This window comes from Bubalus kerabau, chromosome 22 (genome assembly GCF_029407905.1).
Source record: "Bubalus kerabau isolate K-KA32 ecotype Philippines breed swamp buffalo chromosome 22, PCC_UOA_SB_1v2, whole genome shotgun sequence".
In the NCBI taxonomy this organism is placed as follows: domain Eukaryota; kingdom Metazoa; phylum Chordata; class Mammalia; order Artiodactyla; family Bovidae; genus Bubalus; species Bubalus kerabau.
In genome coordinates this window covers 12,017,529-12,043,465 of record NC_073645.1, presented here as the reverse complement: position 1 = coordinate 12,043,465, position 25,937 = coordinate 12,017,529, and the positions used below count along the sequence as shown (strand labels likewise).

At 41.3% G+C, this 25,937-nt stretch overlaps 1 protein-coding gene across 1 annotated transcript in view; it reads right to left on the bottom strand.

Annotated features, from left to right (window-relative positions):
- The window catches only part of PAPSS2 (3'-phosphoadenosine 5'-phosphosulfate synthase 2), a 94,882-nt gene that overhangs the window by 18,369 nt on the left and 50,576 nt on the right, over positions 1–25,937 (bottom strand). Inside the window, exons 2-7 of the mRNA XM_055560728.1 lie at positions 15,982–16,099; positions 11,766–12,001; positions 10,009–10,147; positions 9,078–9,196; positions 8,842–8,955; positions 6,727–6,838 (exon numbers count right to left, since the gene is read on the bottom strand). Coding sequence (XP_055416703.1) covers positions 6,727–6,838; positions 8,842–8,955; positions 9,078–9,196; positions 10,009–10,147; positions 11,766–12,001; positions 15,982–16,099 — 838 coding nt within the window. The remainder of the gene's footprint in view (positions 1–6,726; positions 6,839–8,841; positions 8,956–9,077; positions 9,197–10,008; positions 10,148–11,765; positions 12,002–15,981; positions 16,100–25,937) is intronic.

The following is a 25,937-nucleotide window of genomic DNA, read 5'->3' as shown; positions in this document are numbered from 1 at the left end:
CCTTTGGAAAATTCCGTCCTGACTTCCACACACTAGGGAGCTTAGTCTTTAAAAATCCAATTAGACCAAATAAAGGCACTGCCCGGCGTCTCTGCAAATCCTGCACCTGCATATTAAACCACCTTGCAGATAGCAAGCCTCATACAGGATCCACCTTTGGTTGAATCGTGAATGAGGAATCCACAGATACAGAGGCTGGACCATGGGGCTGGAGCATGCACAAAGTTTGGTATATGCACTGGCTCCTGGAACCAAACCCCTGAAGATGGGAAGGGAGGTCTGTGACTCCTTAATGAAGCCAGAGAACATAAGAGAGATTACACAGCTGTTTCCCCGCTTTTGTAACGGTGCCCCAACACTCCAGCAAGTATGTCAGACTTTCTGTTGTACTTACAGTGAGAAAATGGGGGCACAGAATTAAGGGTGTAACACTAAAGAATATTTGGGCAATTTGGGGGGTGTTGCCAAGTTCAAGACTCAGAAGGGAATGAAAGAAAGATGAGTAAAGAAAACATTCAACTTGTTACCAGTTTAAGCTTGACTGCTCACTGCTCCTCTGACTAGTCTATGAGAAATGAGTTGTTGGGGCAAGGAATAGCAACTTTATTTGGGAAGTCAGCAGACCAAGAAGTTGGTAGACTCGCATCTGAGAGAACCATCTTTCCTGAATCCAGGCTTTTTTTATACCCAAAGGGGAGGGGATAAAGTCAAACATTTCCTAATTGCAGTCAGACTCCCCAGGGGATGTGTTAATATCTTCCTCACTGCAGCCATTCTCAGGTGGGCCTGGTCAGGATGTTTCCTGTGAGCTAAACAAAGGTATTTTAGCTTAAAAGTATTTTAGCTAAACAAAGGTATTTCATGTGAGCCAGGGTTCCTAGAGATGGGGCATTATGTATAATGTAAGCTTATGGGCAACATCCCCTTATTGATTAACTTGTAAAAAAAAAGCAATAGATATATATATGGAATTTAGAAAGATGGTAACGATAACCCTATATGCGAGACAGAAAAAGAGACACAGATGTATAGAACAGTCTTTTGGACTCTGTGGGAGAAGACGAGGGTGGGATGATCTGAGAGAATAGCATTGAAACATGTGTATTATCATATGTGAAACAGATCGCCAATCCAGGTTCGAAGTATGAGACAGGGTGCTCAGGGCTGGTGCACTGGGATGACCCAGAGGGATGGGATGGGGAGGGAGGTGGGAGGGGGGTTCAGGATGGGGAACACATGTACACCCATGGCTGATTCATGTCAGTATATGGCAAAAACCACTACAATATTGTAAAGTAATTAGCCTCCAACTAAAATAAATAAATTTTTTAAAAAAGCAATAGAATACAAAAGTTAAAGAAACAGATCAAATATGGAGATCTGGAGTCAGATGTGTTCTTCCCCATTACAAACTCAGGAATTCAAGACAGGAAGCAAATACTGTTACTTATGGATTGGAGGCAATGTACCATAGATCAATGAAGCCTTGTAAATCTACCTGTCAAAATCCAACTTTAGACCGTCTCTGATAAAGGTCTGAGGTCTGAATTCTATCCCCTTGGGGCATAATACTCTCCTGCTAGCTATGAAACAAAAAAGTTTGCAGGCATATCACTTTGCACATTTAAAATACTCTCTAAAAGTTACTAGGACATAAGGCATGTCACCAGATATAGATGGTAACTTCCAGCAATAAAGAAATTATGTCCATCATAAAATCCTGCAATCTGCTCTGGGAGCCTTCTAAACAAGGAAGATAACTGTGCACAGAAAGTAATGATTTTTGTCGCTCAAACAACTCTGTTTCAAAGTTCAGAGACAATAAAAGTAGTCCGAGCAAGCCCTCTACAGAGAGCACTAAACTCAAAGCCAAGTAATCTCCTATTTAGTACCTGTGTCTCTCACCTCTGTGCTCAGTTTCTCCACTTGGAAAACAGTATCATAAATAACATGTACATCCCTGGGTTACTGGGAAGAGCCATACTGAAAAGCACTCTATTAATTATGATGAAAGATCATTAAGCCCACCGCATAGTATAGTTGATAAAAAGAGGAGGCCTGCAAAGAAACACACCTCCGAGGATGCTGATGATCTCATTAGAAATCATGCTTTCTGTGGATTGTGGATTACTGACCACGCTGCTTATGAAGAGTAGCTTGACAAAAATAAAGTAAGACAAGATGCAGAGCAAAAGGTTGGCGGTATTGGAGGAAACCCAGCTTTGCCTGCAATGTGCCTGCAATGCTGCCTTCCATCAGTGATTCTGGGTTGAATCCCAAAGAAGGCTCCACTCTTTTGTTGCCGTTGCCTCTTCTGGTCCACTAGATTCCAGCCCAGAGTAGCCTCTGATCCACCTTCATCTTGGCCTGATTGAAAAATCCCAACTAAGGACACAGCACTCCCTGATAGGTTGTCAAGACAGCTAATCTGTGGTATGTTGTGGAAGGGAGTTCTACCAAGGAGAAATGCCAACTGATCTCATACACCTGTAGCTACAACTCCACACAGGTAAAAAATTTACTGTCGTTCCCCTATCTTAATCAACTTTTCCATTGATAATACATACAATTATCCTACTATTTAACTCTGTGCTGAAATATCCTCTATAGCTTTAGACATTGACTCGGGCTTTCAGACCTTTTCCATTATGTGCTTCAACTCTGGTGGGAACCACCCTGATTATTTCACTGTGGTGTAACTCACTGTGAAAAAGAATATCGTGGTTTTTTAGCTATAGTTAGTCCAGCACTTACTTCATGTTTAATTGAATAATTTTGCTTTTGCTTTAAATAATTGTCAAGCTTCTTGTTTTAACCTTGCAGATATGTTTATCATTGGTTTGGGACTGTTTCTAGGCAAAAACTAAAATACTTTTTATTGACTAATCTTTTTTCAAGGAAAAACAACAATGATGAAAATAATACTCAAGATAAATGATATCTTTAGAATTTTACCTTTTTCTTCTGGTATAGCACAGACATTTACAATCACAGTGGGCATGTATTTAGTCCCAGTTTTATAACTATCCATCATCATAGCTTGAAATTAAATTCATGCATAATCACTTATCACAAACAAATGAAATATAGTCATCCACAATCCAACCAGGTGCATCCACTTTAAATTGCATCTAAAATTGACTTATCTTTCATCAATTAGAAATGTTTTATAAATTCAATGGGAAAAAATTCCAGATTTGTGAAACTAAATGAGGACAAACACTCAGTAGAAGTAATTAAGCATAAAGGATAATAAATTTTTAAAATCTCAAGAACAAATATGCAATAAAAATTTAGAAACAACTTTACTTTTGTCAGCTGAATACATTATAAACAACAGCTGCATCTGATCCAGAAATTTCCTGTTACTTGGACTCCTATCAACAGAAGGCAGCATTATTCTCTTAAAACTGGTTGGATCGTGAACTGTTAGCAATTCCAACTGTTTCATTTAGATTTTTTTTTAAAGTCATGTCCTTACCATTTCTAGTTAATATAACACGTTTAATTATAATAATTTAACTACTTGGGAAGTTAAAGTACATACCAGGAAGGAACATGCCTAGAGAAATACAAACACAGTTAAGAAAAATATTGTTTTCAACTTTCCATCAAAATAATAGTAAAGCAACAATGTCAAAGAACAAATTCCTATTATGAAATTTTATACATACAACAGACAAATTACTGAGATTTTTGCTACAGCCATTTCTAAAAATAGAGAATATAAGACAGCAAAAAACTGGAGAAAACAGAATTTCTATTGAATACTGTCCAATAAAATCCAACAGTATTGTTTAAATGATTATGTTTTTAAATAATTATAACATATGTCAAAAGCCCCTCCAACTTCAGCAAGAAGTTGCCTCTTATAAATAAGTGGTGTAATAACTACGGTCACCCTTTGGGAGGTGTGGAGGCAAGCTGCTCTAGAATATCCTAGAATTCCAGATGTTTGGAGGACACAAAAGTATGCCCAGTAGAAAAAATGCAGATTTAGAACCAGGATAACTTGGAGTTGAATCCAGACTTCAGGTGAGTTATTTAACCTTCCCAATACTATTCCCTCATATGGACAAAACACCTTCACAGTGGCATTAATCCAGATTAAATGTGATGTCCAATGTCAAGCACTGGGGTCAGAACACCTTATGTGCTGAATAAATGCTGGCAATATGTAGGAAAGCTCTCAAGCCCTGCCTTAGAAAGTCAAAGCCACAGAAGACTTGCCATTAAATGATCCGGTCACACAAAGCTGCCATGTCTTAACCCTACTTGGATGCCACCAGTCAAGAATACAAGCTTAAGGTTCCATTTGTAAATTTAGATGTGACATTTATCATTGGAGAATCTGTGACAACCTCGAAACTATATATCCAGTGAGAAATAAAGTGATAATACACTGACATGAAAACAGATCCTTGAGTAATATAAGGAGTAACTCATATAATCATCAAAAACACTAAAAAGTGAGTTTTTATTTTGATTTTGGACTGAGTACACTTAACTAATTTTTTTCTTTATAACAAACTAATTTGTTTTAACTATGGGATAAATTGTGACCATTTGAGAAAATTAAAACCAAAAAATAGTTTTGGGAGACAGAGTCAGAATAGAAACCTTACTGGCAGACTGTTAGGTGATCAAGATGTGCAATTGTTTAATGGTGGATGAAAACGGCCACATCTGTGACTACAAAAGTTATTTCAAATTTTCAATGGTGGTAACTCAAACTTTCATAAACTGGTTAAAATGAAATGATATCTGTATAATAATATCTTGCCCAACCTTCTGATGTAGAAATACATCATTTTTGAAATGTAACCCTGTCTACTCAGTAAAATGGCTTCCTTGGTGGCTCAGATGGTAAAGTCTCTGCCTGCAATGTGGGAGACCCAGGTTTGATCCCTGGGTTGGGAAGATCTCCTGGAGAAGGAAGGAGCCCAGTAGGCTACAGTCCATGGGGTGGCAAAGAGTTGGACACGACTGAGTGACTTCACTTTTCACTCAGTTCAAAATCCACCGAGCCAAGCTCTTCCATGAGACTAACATGGTATGGTAGAGGACAGAGTGTTTCAACTGCCTTATGCAATTAGTAAATGCCCCCAGGGCTGCTGATGGGTAGGAGAAAGGCCGAGCCCACCCCTTCTACAGGAGCAGTTCCATTTTCATCTGTTCTATACGTGGCCTCAGATTTCACTGAAACAGCAATAACTTAAAAAAACAAAAAAGCTTGACAACCACGAATGTGGCTGGAAAACCCCTCCATAGAGTTCAGATGAACTGCACTGCCTGTCCCAGCAAGCTCATATCTGTCTTCCTTATCTATCTCCGGCAGCTAGAACAAAACCTGACATCCAAGGACACTCAATGAATATTTGTTGGCTAGATGATGAACGTCTTATCTGTGCTACTTTCAAATGGATGTTACTAGAGATAAGCCTCTTAGTCTGTTCAAGACTTTCATGGCCTTTTAATTGTACATGGGGGTGGTGGGGAGGTGTTAATATATGGAATATATTTTATGGAATATAATATATGGAATGTATTGGACAAGGTATCCTTTTAAATGCTCAACATCCCAATGAGAAGGTTAAGTCTTTTAAGTCCCAATGAGGTAGGTACTGTTATTAACATCCCCATTTTACAGATGAGAAAACTGAGGCCCAGAGTGTTTAAGTAATGTGTTCCAACTTCATAGCTAATCACTGGTAAATGAACCCATCGGGCTCCATGGCTCACTCTTATCCACTATGATATCCTGCCTCTGCTTAGGCAGAGGTGGGCTACCTATTATATCCCTGGTAACTATTTTTATTAATTATGTAGGAATTAAGGAGACTTCTGGAGAGTATGGGGAGGTTTGAAGCCTAACTACAGCTGGGGTTGTTTTATGTCCCATTCCCTGGGCACAAGCCTAGAACACAAACATCTTTCTCAAGAAAGAACACCTGCTTTTTCTTCCTAAAAGGTTTGAAGCCCTGCTCAGTATTATACATTCAGTGTGCATCTATCACCATCCCTTCCCCATGTATCAATAATACCCCAAGATCTTGAAATAGATAAGTGGTAATTGATAAGGTCAAGACAGTTCTAGGAAGGAAATGATCATAAAAGGATCCGGAAGTGTTCTGAATAACACATCCTTCCGACCTTGACAAGAGCAGTTCTCTAAAAGCCATTCAGCTTCTGCCCAGAAAGCTGCCTTAAAACCCCCTAGTAGAATTTAGTGGATGAAGTCATCCTAATATATTTCATGTATGGACATGAAGAGCCACACTTTATGCACTAAGGAAGGCAGCTGCTGCAGTAATGTTTGCTGGAGGAGGGGAGGCATCCCACAAGTCAGCAGTGATACGGAGTTCACCCTGGGTCCCCCAGGATGGTCCAGGCAGCTGGCAATGGTGCTTCTCACTGTCCACTGCCTTCTGGTATCAGGGCCAGCAAAGGACAAGTGGAGGTGAAACAGACTTAACCTTCTCTTGACTGTGTGGAAGTTAAACCTTCATTTTTTGGTTTCTTCGCTTTTGGTAATCAATAATCCTTTGAGGATAACAACAACAAAAAATCCTAAAAATGGAAGCTTATACATAATTGGACACATCATAAATACATATTTTCACAATATGTTTTACAAAGCAACGATTAGCATTTCTTGTTCCTGTGAAGACTTCTGAGAAATATTTTTCTAATGATAAAGAGTAAGAAACAAACAAAAACCCATACCATCTATCAGGGTGCCAAAGTGTACAACCTGCAAGTACTCCTTTTCTCTCATAAAACCTTTGAGGGGAGTAGCCCAGCCTTCACTCAAAACTTGGACCCACTGAAGATCCAGCTGCAAAACACAAAAAAAGCAGGTGAATGTTTCCATGAGCTCTGTGTCCCAGCCGTCTGGCCCCACGGCAGTCCGTTCTTACTCAGCTGAGAAGAGAATGAAGGCAGAACACTTTATGTTTTAAGCGTTCCCAGATGTAATGCTGGCCCATGATCTAGGACCTGGAGAAGTGTAAGTCTAGAACCTTCTATTGGGAGGGTGGCAAAAGGATTCCAAACTGGGATGATTTCTTTGAGCACTTTGGGCTGTGTCTATTCTTACAATTTGCGACTATGTTGAAGATTCACTGTACATTCTTTATTCCATAATAATTATGGTTTAGCTACACTGTTTTCACCAATATGCTAGCTATTTGATTGAACTGGGCAAACCATTGACTCTAAGATAAATGTCCAAACTTCTTAGCATGATATTAGCTCTGGCCCTAGGGGCTCCTGTAGGAATGTTCACCTGCCACAACTCCCCACCCAGGAGCCTAGTCAACAGCAGTGCCAGCCCATGTGTAGTCTGAACACACACATGGTTTCAAGCCCATCCCCCGCTTTACCTGAAAACCCTATTCATCATTTAAAATCCATCTCAAAAATTAAAAAAAAAAAAAAGCCAGCTTGTGGACCATTGCTTTGAAATCTTCCCTGTCATCCCTAGGATCAAAAAAATTAATCATTAGATTCTCTGAAGTTCCTCTGTACCTTGCAGACCATTCTGTTATTGGAACTCAAATTCCACAATTATAATTATGTGTTTCTCATCTGCCTGAAGCATTGCAGAACTCAAAATTTATTGTGTAGAGTCAGGGAGCTCTGTTTATAAATTTGTCATGACTTACTACAGCCTGGGGTGTTCATGAGCTGAAGCACATTCCCAATGTACTCTGCCTCATAGAAATGTCCAGGGTTTTAATGGATACCAAGAGGTTACCAATGAAAACTTGATCACCTTGTATGAACCAACTAACCCTAATCTACAAAGCGTGCATGCTAAGTTGCTTCAGTCATATCCAACTCTTTGCAACCCTATGGACTGTAGCCCATCAGGCTCCTCTGTCCATGGGATTCTCCAGGCAAGAATACTGAGCTGGGTTGCCATTTCCTCTTCCAGGGCATCTTCCCAACCCAAGGATCAAACCCACATCCCTTCTGTCTCCTGCACTGGCAGGCAGGTTCTTTAAGGTGGGTTCTTTACCACTAGCCTCGGGAAGCCCTAAAGAGGCCAAGGTATTTGCAGGGCTGTTTGCTGGAATTGCATCTTAATATCATCCAGGTGGTAAATCCATGTAACTAAAACTTCCTCTACTTAGACTGGACTCTCCCTGATAAAGGAAAAGTGGGATGTGCAGTGTAGAAAAAGATCAAGGCATTCATATCACTTTAGATCAGGGTTGCTTTTTATTTTAGTAAAACTTTTCAGTGGTCCAAGAAACACTTATGTTCTGGACAAACTATTTTCTTGGCAACTGTCAACAAATAATTACTGCCCAGTGCTTACCATGTGATGCTGGTGGTAAAGAACTCACCTGCTATTCAGGAGACACAAGAGACACTGGTTCAATCCCTGGGTCAGAAAGATCCCCGGGAGTAAAAAATGGCAACCCACGCGTATTCTTGCCTGGAGAATCCCATGGACAGAGGAGCCTGGCGGGCTACAGTCCCAAGGGTCACAAAGAGTTGGACACAACAAGCAACTTAGCATACAATGCCTGTATGTTGGCATAACTGAAAGTATAACAACAACTATATAAAACTGTCCTCTGCAAGTATAGAAGTTATCTTCCTGAACATAAAATTGATGAGCTGCTTTGTAGCAACTCTTGGTGAGAGATATTCTTGGAAAAGCAGTAAAAAAAAAAAAAAAAAAAAAAGGTTGGCGAAAGCAACTGTTTTTCTTTATAGGAATTGAATTTTCCTTATGCATACCTACCTTATTGTTGAGAGTAACTGTAAATGGATTATAATAACTGATATTTAGCCAAATTTTCCATCAGCCAGTTTGCATCCTCTTACCTTGGTAATTGATAATGAAGGGAGTGCTTCGGCCTCAGCTCGGACTTGGTCGAGTTTGTTTTCTGGCACAAAGAGTTCATGGATGCCTTTGATTACAGTGTGGGGTACAATGTTCTGAAAGGAAGCAGACTTGGTAACCATTTGGAATGAAAACTATATAAAGGACACTTCAGTAAATAGATGATCTCTCATGACTTTGTAAAATTATTTTTTTTAAAAAAGTTCAGTCCACCCACCTGCTCCTGTAGAAGCTCTACCACCTGCTGCATACAGTCCCTCACAGAGGACAAATTGGTTTTAAGCACGAGCTCAGGAGATTCAGGTTTTTCATAATCAGAATCAATACCTGTAAACCCTGCAAAGCAGAAGGCTGAAAGTAACGTCTGCACCAACAGAACAATGTTTTGACTCAATAAGACATAGCACATGTTGGAATAAATGTTTTCAACCATTGTACTCAGATTAAAACAGAAAAGGTCAAACAGCCTTCCTTGACCTCCAGCCATGGGTAAGAACATTTACATCTGTGTTTTCAATAAAACCTGTGTCCAAGCCCTCTGTAGTTAATTAGAATGGAAAAGGAAGACAAGAGGGAGGAAAACTCTGAAAGATTCCTCCTACACACACAGTCACATACATATATTTGTTTTAGTTCTCTGAACTTGATTGCTTTTGGCTGGGGTGACAGTAGGAGAAGGCAATGGCACCCCACTCCAGTACTCTTGCCTGGAAAATCCCATGGATGGAGGAGCCTGGTGGGCTGCAGTCCATGGGGTCGCGAAGAGTGGGACACGACTGAGCGACTTCACTTTCACTTTTCACTTTGATGCATTGGAGAAGGAAATGGCAACCCACTCCAGTGTTCTTGTCTGGAGACTCCCAGGGACGGGGGAGCCTGGTGGGCTGCCGTCTCAGGGGTCGCACAGAGTCGGACACGACTGAAGCGACTTGGCAGCAGCAGCAGCAGGGGTGACAGTTCTTGAGAAATACAAGGCCACATTTTCATAAGCCCATGGAGACACTGAAGATATTACGGTTTGATAAACAGTTGTGTGTGCTATATGTAGTTTTGAAAAACAGTCTTTGAAACTTCAGACAGATTTCTGGGGACAGACATACGAATCCGTGGCGTAAGTGGCAAAAGGGCTACTGAGCTGGCCGTCTTACCTTTGATCTCCCCAGCTCGGGCCCTTTTGTAGAGGCCTTTTACATCTCTCCTTTCACAAATGTTTAGAGGAGCATCTACAAATATCTCAAAGAAGGGCAGTCCTGCGGTTTCATGGATTTTGCGGGCGTTCTCACGATCCTGGGAAAAAATTACGTGTAAGAATGTGAGAAGAGGGACTTCCCTGGTGTTCCAAAGGCTAAGAATTTGCATTCCAATGCAGGGGACACAGGTTTGACCCCTGGCTGGGGAACTAAGATCCCATATGCCGCAACTACTAAGCGCCACAACTAGAGAGCCCACACACCACAACTAGAGAAGTCCACACACCACAACTAGAGAGCCCACACACCACAACTAGAGAAGTCCACACACCACAACTAGAGAGCCCACACACCACACAACTAGAGAAGTCCACACACCACAAGTAGAGAGCCCACACACCACAAGTAAAGAGCCCACACACCACAACTAGAGAGCACACACACCACAACTAGAGAGCCCACACACCACAACTAGAGAGTCCACACACCACAACTAGAGAGCCCACACACCACAACTAGAGAAGTCCACACACCACAACTAGAGAGCCCACACACCACAACTAGAGAAGTCCACACACCACAACTAGAGAAGTCCACACACCACAACTAGAGAGCCCACACACCACACAACTAGAGAAGTCCACACACCACAACTAGAGAAGTCCACACACCACAACTAGAGAGTCCACACACCACAACTAGAGAGCCCACACACCACAACTAGAGAAGTCCACACACCACAACTAGAGAAGTCCACACACCACAATTAGAGAGCCCACACACCACACAACTAGAGAAGTCCACACACCACAAGTAGAGAGCCCACACACCACAAGTAAAGAGCCCACACACCACAACTAGAGAGCACACACACCACAACTAGAGAGCCCACACACCACAACTAGAGAAGTCCACATGCTACAACAAAGATACTGTGTAGGACAACTAAGACCTGACGTAGCCAAATAAATGAATATTGAAAAAAGAAAGTAAGACGGGGTTTCACAAAGAAATTCATCACAAACACTGTACTCTGGTCTTCCATGGCCTTAAGATAACACTAGGGTTTGAGCTCTGCATAGGTGGCAGGAAATTAGCCCTTTAAAGAAGTTTCACTCTAGTAAACACCTCTCCCAAGGACTTTAAAAAGAAAAAAGAAAAAAAAAACCCATGGAAAAGAATCCCAACTAAAAGACAGGGCTGGCATAATGACAGTATTTCATTCGAAGGATATGTTCAAAGTCATTGTGTCTTATTTGTAGCTCACAGCAATTCTGTGCTTTAAAACAAGAGGAGTGACACTCTACCTTGTTGATTTCAACATTAAACACAGAAAACCTGATGCCTTGTCAATGAACTGCTGTTTTCTTTAGTCAGGCAAACCCTCTGACTTTTTGGAGAAATAAAAATTACTGAGCTTTAGGAGTTTTCTTGTTTAACTTTTTCTTCCTTTCAACTCTGGCCAAGTGTACTTACCATTGTGAAAGTGGAAGGGTTTATGTCAACTGGTGCCCTGGCATCTGGAAATGAAGGGACTCTCTTTATATAACCAATATTAAAGAGAGGAAATGAGGGAGCAAGTGAGCAGTGAGGGAAGGTGGGGGATACAAAGTATGATATTCTCTGTTGTTCCCCTCCGCCAAGCTCCTCATCCTGGCAGTTGGAGAGCTCTGGTGCTGTGTGTGGGAATCTTGCATGTTGCCAAGTCATTTTACCTTTGCAAAAGGAGAAATGAAGCTGGTAATGCAGACCAGACCAGCGTCGGCAAACAGCTTGGCCACCTCTGCAATCCGGCGGATATTTTCTTCTCTGTCCCAAGTAGAGAATCCAAGATTTTTGTTGAGGCCATGACGGATGTTGTCCCCATCGAGGGAGTAGCAAGGGATGGCGTGGGAGACGAGATACTCTTCCAGAGCAAAACTGATCGTTGTTTTTCCAGCACCAGAGAGACCTGTTGAGAACAGTCAAGACAAGACTGGAGATGTCTCTGTTTAAGATGATAAAATTGTGATTGATTCTAAGTTTTACCTAATTCAAGAGTAATTAAAACCCTCATGACAATCATTTGATTGACCTCAAATCTAAACCATTCAAATCTAGAAAAAGTGAAACTTACTGAAAGTTAAGTACTAGCATTTCTTTCAAATCTTGAAATAGCTATTTGTCCTTTATTAGGATTATAGCCTTTCAAAGCAGAAGAGGTTTGTCAATAGGGAGACCTTGGCAGGCTCCACACAGTCCCCAGGGATTCTGCTTTTGAGACTGGCTGGGACCTGGGACCCTTTACTAGAGTGCTTGCACCTGAACAAAGGTCTCCTGGAGCAACAGATACAAAGCAACTAAAGGGACTCAAAGTAACTACACCCTGGCATAGTTGGAGCAAATTATACACAAAAAGATACAAAAACCCCACAAACCAGTGTCATTTCTGAGGTGCCTTGGAGCAAAAGCAGGGTACTGTGGCATGATCCCCACACACAGCACTGCTAAGAGGGTCAGCTGATCACCTAAGCCGTACCCCCAGCCTGTCCTGCCCCTCCTCTCCTGTCCGCTCCCCTGGAGGAGCATATGGTAACTCACTCCAGATTATCGCCTGGAGAATCCCATGGACAGAGGAACCTGGTGGGCTACCATCCATAGGGTTGCAAAGAGTGCAACACGACTGAAGTGACTTAGCACGCAATGTGATAAATTCCTCTTAAAACATGTCCAGTTGTAGGACAGGAGAAACGAGATTCTTGAGTCTCTGGTACATTCTTTTGTATCAGAAAATGAGAGAAATAGTAGAAATTTCCAAATACAGTTAACTATACAGAAAATATAGATCATTGGAATATCTATTTTAATGCATTGAAGTAACACCAGTTATATTTACTGAAAGCTTTACTAGGGACCAGGACCTCTGCTAAGCACATACATGTTTTATTTCATTCTGCTGCTGCTAAATCGCTTCAGTCGTGTCCGACTCTGTGTGACCCCATAGACAGCAGCCCACCAGGCTCCCCCGTGCCTGGGATTCTCCAGGCAAGAACACTGGAGTGGGTTGCCATTTCCTTCTCCAATGCATGAAAGTGAAAAGTGAAAGTGAAGTCGCCCAGTCACGTCCGACTCTCAGCAACCCCATGGACTGCAGCCTACCAGGCTCCTCTGTCCATGGGATTCTCCAGGCAAGAGTACTGGAGTGGGTTGCCATTATTTCATTCAGTTCTACCTATATCTCTATGAGGAGGTACTATCTTCATTCTCATTTTACAAATAAGAGGCTTAGCGAGCTTGATCCAAAATCACACAACTAATGTAGGTGAAGCTGAGGCCCAACTTCAATTCCCTAGATTTGAAGAATCTGGTTTCTCCTGATTTGCCTGGTCAGTATCCAACATCTGTAATTTGAGAATAAAAAATAAATGAGGACAAGACTTTTTGAAAGTTAAGAAAAGATGGGGGAAGTATACTTTTGAGATTTTGTTTTTCTCTTCCACTGGTTCTTTTTTTTTCTTTTCAAGGGTGTTTCAAATTAGGAAAAATGGACTCTGTGTATATGGTTTTTTAAAAAATATTTATTATTTATGTGACTGTGCCAGGTCTTAGTTGTGGCACGTGCAATCTCCAATCTTCCTTTAGATGTGGCATGAGGACTCCCTTGCGGCATGTGGGATCTAGTTCCCTGACTAGGAGTGGAACCCAGGCCCCTTGCATTGGGAGCACCAAGTCTTAGCCACTGGACCCCCAGGGAAGTCCCTGTATATGTTTTGATTCAAAATTTAAATGAACACATGAAAGCAAACACATTGCAAGAGGGAAACGTCTGGAGTGTAGCCATTTTATCCACGGCTGCACAACACGTCTCTTAGAGGGAACCTGGGGAAACACCAGGCATTGAGACCAGTGAAACTGCCTTCTGGAACAAAGCAGGCTCTGCGCCCACCATGTAGCCTCACCCTGGAAAGCGGGAAAAGTTGCTGTTCCAGGGATGGACAAAACCAGGAAACCAAGGACAAGTGCTGCAGGCACTAGGAAGTAACTTGAAAAAGAAGAATGAGGCTGCTTTAGACAGGAACAGGAAAGACTCAGGAGAGCAAGAAAAGACACAAGGCAGATCCTTGCTTGCTGTGTTTTTTAGAATTATCTTCAGGTTAGAATAAATCCACATTTGTGAACAGACAGTAACACATAAGTTGATTTCATAACCTGGACAAAAATATCTTTGCATCTAAGCTAATCTTGATGTGAAATATTACGTCTACAAAATGAACATGTTTTGTTTTTTTTTCCTTTTGAGTCCAGCCTATGTCAGACCTGCATTTCCAGGCATCAGCTTCCTCTACCTATACTCAGAAAATACAGGTAAGAGCCCCAGACTAATTCCAGCTCTGTCACTAACCCTTAGCTTTGACATTCTGGGGCTATAGAAGCACAAGTAAAAGAAGATTCATTTGGTTACTTCGGTGGGAATGAGTTATTATTATACAAAAGGGACCATCCTCAGCTACATAGAAAACATAGAGTTTTTCTTCTTGCCTGGATTTTAATATTTTTAATAAGAAAAATATCTCCCTAGAATGTTAAAACATCTGAAAAGAATAAAGAACATCTCTAATAGACAGCCAAAACTTGATGTCAATTAGGAAAGCCTCATTTTTAACTGCTAGTGGACATGGAACAACAGACTGGTTCCAAATAGGAAAAGGAGTACGTCAAGGCTGTATATTGTCACCCTGCTTATTTAACTTATATGCAGAGTACATAATGAGAACCACTGGGCTGGAAGAAGCACAAGCTGGAATCAAGATTGCCGGGAGAAGTATCAATAACCTCAGATATGCAGATGATACCACCCTTATGGCAGAAAGTGAAGAGGAACTAAAAAGCCTCTTGATGAAAGTGAAAGAGGAGAGCAAAAAAGTTGGCTTAAAGCTCAACATTCAGAAAACTAAGATCATGGCATCTGGTTCCATTACTTCATGGCAAATAGATGGGAAAACAGTGGAAACAGTGGCTGACTTTATTTTTGGGCTCCAAAATCACTGCAGGTGGTGATTGCAGCCATAAAATTAAAAAACGCTTACTCCTTGGAAGCAAAGTTATGACCAACCTAGACAGCATATTAAAAAGAAGAGATATTACTTTGTCAAGAAAGGTCTGTCTAGTCAAGGCTATGGTTTTTCCAGTACTCATGTATGGATGTGAGAGTTGGACTACAAAGAAAGCTGAGCGCTGAAGAATTGATGCTTTTGAACTGTGGTGTTGAAGAAGACTCTTGAGAATCCCTTGGACTGCAAGGAGATCCAACCAGTCCATCCTAAAGGAAATCAGTCCTGGGTGTTCATTGGAAGGATTGATATTGAAGCTGAAACTCCAATATTTTGGCTACCTGATTCAAAGAGCTGACTCATTTGAAAAGACCCTGATGCTTGGAAAGATTGAAGGCAGGAGAAAGGGACGACAGAGGATGAGATGGTTGGATGGCATCACTGACTCAATGGACATGAGTTTGGGCGGACTCTGGGAGTTGGTGATGGACAAAAGGAGGCCTGGCGTGCTGTGGTTCATGGGGTCACAAAGAGTTGGACACAACTGAGCAACTGAACTGAACTGAAATGAGCTTAGGCATGAAATTGAGGATTACAGAATTCCTTAGAGCTGAAAGGGAATGTCATAATCAACTTGTCCATCCTTTCTTGTCAAAGAGGTGGAAACAGAGAACTAGAGACATTCTATGACCTGATGTAAGCCCTATTTCTCACAGATGGGTAGAATTAGGACTGACACCCAAGCTTTCTACTACAGCTCTCAGCCTCCTTCTAATGTTAAAATACACATGGAATATGTATATGTGACACATAAAATATGTCACATTATTTTCCTTAAAATTGTGTGTTACCACCAATTTTTAGTCAAAATAAAATACATTTAAATCTCAGCACAGCATACCTGTCAGCCATACGGTACATCCTCGGAAACCACCCCGTGTTCCAACCACCTGCCCTCTCTTATTCCTGCTCACGTGATGGGCCTGATACACGACATTGGTGGATTTCTGCTGGATCTCCTACAAAACAAGAAAAAGAACAATATTTGAAAATAAAATAATAAATCTCATATGTATCAGTTCAGTTCAGTCGCTCAGTCGTGTCCGACTCTTTGCAACCCCATGAATCGCAGCATGCCAGGCCTCCCTGTCCATCACCAACTCCCGGAGTTCACTCAGACTCATGTCCATCAAGTCAGTGATGCCATCCAGCCATCTCATCCTCTGTCGTCCCCTTCTCCTCCTGCCCCCAATCCCTCCCAGCATCAGAGTCTTTTGCAATGAGTCAACTCTTCGCATGAGGTGGCCAAAGTACTGGAGTTTCAGCTTTAGCATCATTCCTTCCAAAGAACACCCAGGGCTGATCTCTTTCAAATGGACTGGTTGGATCTCCTTGCAGTCCAAGGGATTCTCAAGAGTCTTCTCCAACACCACAGTTCAAAAGCATCAATTCTTCAGTGCTCAGCCTTCTTCACAGTCCAACTCTCACATCCATACATGACCACAGGAAAAAACATAGCCTTGACTAGACGGACCTTTGTTGGCAAAGTAATGTCCATGCTTTTGAATATGCTATCTAGGTTGGTCATAACCTTCCTTCCAAGGCGTAAGTGTCTTTTAATTTCATGGCTGCAGTCACCATCTGCAGTGATTTTGGAGCCCCCCAGAAATAAAGTTTGACACTGTTTCCACTGTTTCCCCATCTATTTCCCATGAAGTGATGGGACCGGATGCCATGATCTTTGTTTTCTGAATATTGAGTTTTAAGTCAACTTTTTCACTCTCCACTTTGACTTTCATCAGGAGGCTTTTTAGTTCCTCTTCATTTTCTGCCATAAGGGTGGTGTCATCTGCATATCTGAGGTTATTGATATTTCTCCCGGCAATCTTGATTCCAGCTTGTGTTTCTTCCAGCCCAGCGTTTCTCATGGTACTCTGCATATAAGTTAAATAAGCAGGGTGACAATATACAGCCTTGACGTACTCCTTTCCCTATTTGGAACCAGTCTGTTGTTCCATGTCCAGTTCTAACTGTTGCTTCCTGACCTGTGTACAGATATCTCAAGAGGCAGATCAGGTGGTCTGGTATTCCCATCTCTTGAAGAATTTTCCACAGTTTATTGTGATCCACACAGTCAAAGGCTTTGGCATAGTCAATAAAGCAGAAATAGATGTTTTTCTGGAACTCTCTTGCTTTTTCGATGATCCAGTGGATGTTGGCAATTTGATCTCTGGTTCCTCTGCCTTTTCTAAAACCAGCTTGAATATCAGGAAGTTCATGGTTCACGTATTGCTGAAGCCTGGCTTGGAGAATTTTGAGCATTACTTTACTAGCATGTGAGATGAGTGCGATTGTGCGGTAGTTTGAGCATTCTTTGGCATTGCCTTTCTTTGGGATTGGAATAAAAACTGACCTTTTCCAGTCCTGTGGCCACTGCTGAGTTTTCCAAATTTGCTGGCATATGTATACATACAATAAAATAATAGAATACATAGTCTTGCTAACTAAAACTCATCCTTTATAGCTGGCATAAGTCAGGAAGCATTTATAGGAGGCTTCCTGTGTGCTGTATTGGATCTGTCATGAATCCTCTGTCCCTTATCAATTCCTGAATATTCAGGAATTAAGAGGAGTTGGCAAACCGCTCCCGGGGCTGAGGAATGCATGCATTTCCTTCGTTAGTTCTTCCATACAGTGATAAGTAACTATTTACGACCCTCCTCCTTTTCATGAACCATATGGTAAAATGATTATTTACAACCCTCTCTCTTTGATATGGATTGCCTTATGTTTCCTTGATAATTTGTAAATTACGGGCAGCTAAGGAACTTATAGATAAACAACTAGAATTAAAGCATACTCAGGAATCTTGTTCTCCTTGGAACTCTCCTATTTTTGCTATAAAAAAGAAATCTAACAAATGGCGTCTCCTAACAGACCTTAGAAAAGTTAATGCATCTGTGAAACCTATGGGTGCATTACAACCAGGAATCCCAGCACCTACCACTATTCCTCAAAATTGGCATATTATCATTATTGATTTACAAGATTGCTTTTTAAATATACCTTTACACCCTTTAGACGGAGAGAGATTCGCTTTCTCTCTCCCTTATCCGAATCGTATCGGACCTCATAAACGGTGCCAGTGGACTGTACTGCCACAAGGGATGATGAACTCTCCCACCACGTGCCAGTACTACGTAGCCAAAGCCCTCGAGCCTGTGAGAAAGCAGTTTCCTAACTTTCTTGGTATTCACTATATGGATGATATATAGTTTTCAGCTCCATTTATCTTAGAAACTCAACACATGTTTGATATAGCTCAACTATGCTTAGAAAACTGGATTAATCATTGCCCCTGAAAAAATTCAAACCTCTACACCTTACCATTACTTGGGGTTCGTTGTTAATAGACAACGTATTACTCCCCAACTAACTCAGATCCGTACTGATAAATTATCAACCTTAAAGGATTTTCAAAAGCTCTTAGGCATTATAAATTGGATTAGACCTTCTTTAGGCATTGCTAATTATCAACTGAATAACCTATTTAATACTTTAAAAGGAGATCCTGATTTAAATAGCCCTCGTTCACTTTCTCAAGAGGCACGAGGGGAACTCTACTTAGTGCAAAATAAATTACAAAAACAATTTCTTACTCGCATCAAACTAGATTTGCCTCTAGAATTATTTATACTCCCCTCTCTTCATTCTCCCACAGGACTTCTTCCCCAAAAGAACACCCAGTAGAATGGATCTATACCTGTTTTAGGGAAATAAAGTCACTTACACCCTACCTTGATTTAATTGCTCTAATCATCATCAATGGAAGAAATAGGACTAAAACGCTAATGGTTCTGATCCTCATAAAATTGTAATACCTATCCATAAATCTCAATTTGAGAAAGCATTGCAAACTTCTACCGATTTCCAAATAGCGTTTCTGGAATATTTTTGAGAAATTTCATTTCACTATCCTTCTGGTAAGCTGTGGAATTGCTTCAGAAATACTGAATTTATTATTTCTCGGATTATCAGCTCACAACCTATACCACAAGCTGAGGTTTTTTTTATGCTGCTGCTGCTGCTAAGTCACTTCAGTCGTGTCCGACTCTGTGCGACCCCATAGACGGCAGCTCACCAGGCTCCCCCGTCCCTGGGATTCTCCAGGCAAGAACACGGAGTGGGTTGCCATTTCCTTCTCCAACGCATGAAAGTGAAAAGAGAAAGTGAAGTCCCTCAGTCGTATACAACTCTTCGCGACCCCATAGACTGCAGCCTACTAGGCTCCTCTGTCCATGGGATTTTCCAGGCAAGAGTACTGGAGTGGGGTGCCATTGCCTTCTCCATTTTTTTTTTTTTTTTTTTTTTTATATAGATGGGACTAAAAACGCCAAAGCTTCATTCTGCTCTCTTAAGGAATATAAAGTCTTTTATACCAAATTTCATTCTGCTCAACAAAATGAATTACATGCTATTATGCATTGGAGAAGGAAATGGCAACCCACTCCAGTGTTCTCGCCTGGAGAATCCCAGGGATGAGGGAGCCTGGTGGGCTGCCTCTATGGGGTTGCACAGAATCGGACACGACTGAAGCAACTTAGCAGTAGCAGCAGCAGCATTCAAGTTATTTGCCTACATCCTTACCCCATTAATAGTCTCTGATTCAATATATTCAATTTTTATATTCAAAAATATAGAAACCTCCACCATAAATTCCAATCAACCTATTATTCAACAACTTTTTTTCGAACTACAATCTGCTGTTAGAAACCGCAATTCTCCCATTTATATTACACGTATTTGAGCTCATTCTTGCCTTCTCGGCCCCAAGACTCATGGTAATGAGCAGGCTGATAAACTGGTTTCCTTTGCTATTCCAGAGGAACAGCATGCTCTGTTGTGTAACAATTCTGGCTCCCTACACCAGCTATGGATAATCCCATACCGCCAGGCTAAAGAAATTATCAGTAATTGCTCTACTTGTAGACCCATTCATCTTTGACCCATGGCACAAGGTATTAATCCTCATGGTTTGCAACCTAATGAACTATGGCAAATGGATGTAAAACATTGCCCTGAACTTTCTCCCTCTTCTTTCTTGCATGTCTGTGTTGACACTAGTTCTTTTGTTTGGGCCCCACCTCTTCACGGTGAGGCTACACAACACGTTATAACTCACTTATTACCTTGTTTGCTGTAATGGGAACTCCTAGTTCTATAAAAACAGACAATGGGCCCGCCTGTATTTCTAGACACTTTAAGCAATTTTTACGATATTTTTCTATTAAACATATTACAGGTATTCCTTATATCCACAGGAACAAGGCATAGTTGAACAAGCACATCACACACTGAGTTGCAAATAAAAAAATTTAAAGAAGGGGAATACACAGAAACACTACTGCCTTCCTTATCTAAAGCAGACTTTACTAGATTCCAACATAAGATATTTTCTAAACCTATAACTATTGTTAATACAACTTTATTTGTTTTAAAGTTTTTTAACTTACCACAGGGAGAAATCTTAACAAGAGCAGAAAAGCATTTCGAGGAATTGAAGGACACTTCTCTTCCTCTGCCCATTTGGAACCAGGATGGGTTAAAGAAACAATGGAAATATGGGAAACTAATCTTACAGGGAAAGGGGTATGCTTGTATTTCCCCAGATGGATCCACCAAACTCGCATGGCTTCCTCTTTGGAAGATTCGACCCAAGGGGGCCCCCAGCCTTCAAAATAGAGGTGAAACAACAAATATCCCAGGAGGAAGAAATTCCAATATGGGCCATGGCGGCTCTAAAGATCTCTAGGAAGCACCACCCTCGACAGCATCAACCCTATGATCTCTCCACTTGGGGACAAATAAAAACCCTTACTAATCGAGCTGAAAATTTGGTCTCTCAACAGGGGATGCCTCAGAGTCCTGAATACATTCTCCTGGCCATGCTCAGTCTCCTGGCCTGTACCTCCCCTGTTCGAGCTCTAACTAATCACACTTACGGGGCTTACATACCTAACCCCCCTCTACAACAGGTGGTCGAATGGACGGAGAGAGGACCAGTCGTTTCAACTAATGACTCTATACATATGCCTTCTCCCTGGAGCATTAAAGGGCCCTCACAGGCTGAAGAAGAAGGAAAACTAATTAATATTTCTCTAGGTTATGAGGTCCTTCCTTTGTGCATGGGCCCAGCAGAATTATGCATAAATATTAGCCGACAAACGGGCTTTTGCCCTGCCTCCCAGAAAGGATTTTCGGACGTTGCTTGGATTATTTACTGCCCTTTCCTTGTCTGTGAACCATGTTTATACTACTGAGACTTTAGGGAAAGAGTTAGGGAAAGAACAAAGAACATTATGCAAAGGGTTTACTTATAAGAACTTTCCATATACTCCTGTTCATTGGGACAAGTGTCAAGCCAAATGTTTGTGGCCAATACAATTGTTGATTGGGGACCCCATGGTATGTGGTTATCCAAGTGCTCAGAAGATGTTAACAGCACTGTGTGTGACTATGCTACTCATGGAATGGAAAATTAATGACACTACAATGGAGCATTACCATGACAAAGGACTTCTTGGGTGGCTTGATGGTGGATTAGCCCCACCTCGTCCTAGGATCGTCCTCGATAAACAGAGTGGGCCTGAACAATGGGACGTTTGGAAACTTGCTGTGAGCACCGAAGAACTTGGAACTTGGACCATACATTTCACAGGGACCAGTCGTAGTCACAGTAACTTTTTCTTTTGCTATAAGCAATCATATTTTATACAGGCCTGTGTCCCACTTCCTTTTGTTATACCCATAAGAAATTTACAATTTAATAAGACTTTATGTTCTGTAACTTGTGCTAATTGCAAACTATATACTTGTCTTAACTCCTCTATTTCTTTAAGAAATGATTCCCTTTTGATTCTTCGATCTCAATGTAATTTGTGGTTACCAATACATCTCCAACGACCCTGGGAAGAAGGTCCCATGGCTGGACTTGCTTCCAGATTACTTACTAAACTGCTCCTACGATCTAAACGGTTTGTTGGATGGCTGATCCTTGGCATTTTAGGGTTAATAGCTATTTGCACCACGGCTGCTGTTGCCGGCGCTGCTTTACATACCTCGATTCAAACACATAATTTTATCCAAAATTGGACTGAAGATGCTCATAATATGTGGGCTACTCAGGCTCAGGTAGATGATGATATTCAAGAGGAAATATAGGAACTAAAAACAGCCAGCAAATGGGTCAGAGATCAATTAATAGATTTGCAAAAACAAATAATACTAAAATGCGAATGGAATTCTACTCAATTTTGTGTTACTCATGTTCATTTCAATCATAGTGCTACAACTGGGAACAAGTCAAATTTCATTTACAAAATATACATGATAATGCCTCTCTGAATGTTCAGTTACTGCAAAAGGAAAGCTTTGAAACTTTTTCTAAACTTCTGCCCTCTTCCACTAATTTGGAAACTTTCAGATCAGCTCAGATCAGTCGCTCAGTTGTGTACGATTCTTTGCCACCCCATGAATCGCAGCACGCCATGCCTCCCTGTCCATCACCAACTCCCTGAGTTCACTCAGACTCACGTCCATCGAGTCAGTGATGCCATCCAGCCATCTCATCCTCTGTCGTCCCCTTCTCCTCCTGCCCCCAATCCCTCCCAGCATCAGAGTCTTTTCCAATGAGTCAACTCTTCACATGAGGTGGCCAAAGTACTGGAGTTTCAGCTTTAGCATCATTCCTTCCAAAGAACACCCAGGGCTGATCTCCTTCAGAATGGACTGGTTGGATCTCCTTGCAGTCCAAGGGACTCTCAAGAGTCTTCTCCAACACCACAGTTCAAAAGCATCAATTCTTCAGTGCTCAGCCTTCTTCACAGTCCAACTCTCACATCCATACATGACCACAGGAAAAACCATAGCCTTGACTAGACGAACCTTTGTTGGCAAAGTAATGTCTCTGCTTTTGAATATGTTATCTAGGTTGGTCATAACTTTTCTTCCAAGGAGTAAGCATCTTTTAATTTCATGGCTGCAGTCACCATCTGCAGTGATTTTGGAGCCCAAAAAAATAAAGTCTGACACTGTTTCCACTGTTTCCCCATCTATTTCCCATGAAGTGATGGGACCGGATGCCATGATCTTCATTTTCTGAATGTTGAGCTTTAAGCCAACTTTTTCACTCTCCACTTTCACCTTCATCAAGAGGCTTTTTAGTTCCTCTTCACTTTCTGCCATAAGGGTGGTGTCATCTGCATAGCTGAGGTTACTGATATCTCTCCCGGCAATCTTGATTCCAGCTTGTGCTTCTTCCAGCCCAGTGTTTCTCATGATGTACTCTGCATATAAGTTAAATAAACAGGGTGACAATATACAGCCTCGACGATCTCTTTTTCCTATTTGGAACCAGTCTGTTGTTCCATGTCCAGTTCTAACTGTTGTTTCCTGACCTGCATACAGGTTTCTCAAGAGGCAGGTCAGGTGGTCTGGTATTCCCATCTCTTTCAGAATTTTCCACAGTTTATGTGATCCACACAGTCAAAGGCTTTGGCATAGTCAATAAAGCAGAAATAGATGTTTTTCTGGAACTCTCTTGCTTTTTTGATGATCCAGCAGATGTTGGCAATTTGATCTCTGGTTCCTCTGCCTTTTCTAAAACCAGCTTGAACATCAGGAAGTTCACGGTTCACATATTGCTGAAGCCTGGCTTGGAGAATTTTAAGCATTACTTTATTAGCGTGTGAGATGAGTGCAATTGTGTGGTAGTTTGAGCATTCTTTGGCATTGCCTTTCTTTGGCATTGGAATGAAAACTGACCTTTTCCAGTCCTGTGGCCACTGCTGAGTTTTCCAAATTTGCTGGCATATTGAGTGCAGCACTTTCACAGCATCATCTTTCAGGATTTGGAATAGCTCAACTGGAATTCTATCACTTCCACTAGCTTTGTTCGTAGTGATGGTTTCTAAGGCCCACTTGACTTCACATTCCAGGATGTCTGGCTCTAGGTCTTGGAAACTTTAGCTAAACAACTAGCTTATCAATTATCTGGGCTAGACCCACGAGGATGGTTTCAAAGTATTACCTACCGCATGGGTCTGGAAGTGTAATTGGTGATTGTCTTGGTAACTATATTTGTTGTCTATCGTTGCCATACTAAACAAACTCAATTGGTCAGGACCTTTTTTACAAATATAATAAAATGGGGGGAATTGTCAGGAAGTATTTAACAGGAGGTTTCCTGTGTGCTGTATTGGATCTGTCATAAATCCTCTGACCTTTATCAATTCCTGAATATTCAGGAATTAAGAGGAGTTGGCAAACTGCTTCTGGGGCTGAGGAATGCATGCATTTCCTTCATTAGTTTTTCCATTTGGTGATAAGTAACTATTTAGGACCCTCTTCCTTTTTATGAACCGTATGGTAAAAGTGATTATTTACAACCCTCTCTCTTTGATATGGATTGCCTTATGTTTCCTTGATAATTTGTAAGTCTGGACTTTTGATTTTTATCTTTGCTGAAAATAGTTACCTTGTAAGACAGTATATATACCCACACTATGTTGAATAAAACACCTTTGCTCCATCAGAGCTTGGGTCCCCGTGTGTTTTCTTTCTTTCTTTCTCTCTCAGGTCTCTTTGTCTTTTCTTTCTTTCTTTATCTTTCTTTCTATGTTTTTCTCTTTCTCTCTCTCTCTCTCTCTCTCTCTCTCTGTCTTTCTCTCTGTGTGTCTCTCTCTCTCTCTTTTTCTCTCTTTCTCTCTCTCTCTGTCTCAGGCTAATTCTTTGGAGCGCAGAAGCCCGCTGAGCTCACTTTCTTGCCTGGGCTTCTAAGACCCTCTCGAGAAGGCGCACAGTGCCTTCACCCCCTCAAGAGGGTGCCCGGTGCCTACATGAAGCAGTGCAAGCCCCGTGTCAAGGGTTTTATTGGTTTTCTGTGTAAACCAAGGAATATCAGCCTCTTTCTCTTTTTTACTTTCTTATCATCGACTCCGGACCATCAGGTTCCAGTCCATTAAAGGACCTCAACAGGCATACAGAGCGACATTAATTAATTGTACTCACTTAGAAACAGACACTGCCTTTAGAAGAACCATCACAGCCCTTGGAAGGTAAAATTTGAAAGAGACAACTATTGATACAATGTAAAACTTCTGGTCCCAGGATCATTTTAAAATGTCTACCTTTAGCCAGTGGTTAGCAGAATGTCTTTGTTTCTATAAATGCAGGTTCTTCCCAAGTCCCAGGCATGAACAGCCCAAATACTCCAGCTGCTGAGGAAGTACTAGCGTGAGGTTGGCTGAGCTTCACTGTCTAGAGAGCCACAGAGAAGTGTTAAAGACCCTTATACCGCTTCCTCTGCCACCCAGACATAGACATCAGTGACTAGAGAGTTTCTCCCTGAAATAGGACTCGTTTTTCACAAGCACTAAAATCTGCTTCCACTTTCCCATGGGTCAGTGCATGAACTTTTTAATCTACAAAAAGCCCTGTAGAAATGGAAATGTACCACTTATTAGTCTTGGAGGCTAACTCAAATCTCAGATGTCTTTATTCTGGCTGTAATAAAATCAGCTTGAGGGCACAGATTATCTGATCCTGACCCTAAACTCTGGAAGGTATACATGTCTGATGAATAAAAAAGGTAAAAGGAGTCAGTAAATACAGTTTGTAGTGGACATTTAAAAAAGTAATATGTGAATATGTGATCCAAGGAGGGAAAAGGAGGTGGGCCAGGGAAATTCATAATGATGCTCATATAAAAATTTAAAAGTTGAGAACCACCCATATGTGTTCTTGATATGGTAATTACATTTCTAATGACATTGGAAAAGATCCAATGCTGGGAAAGAT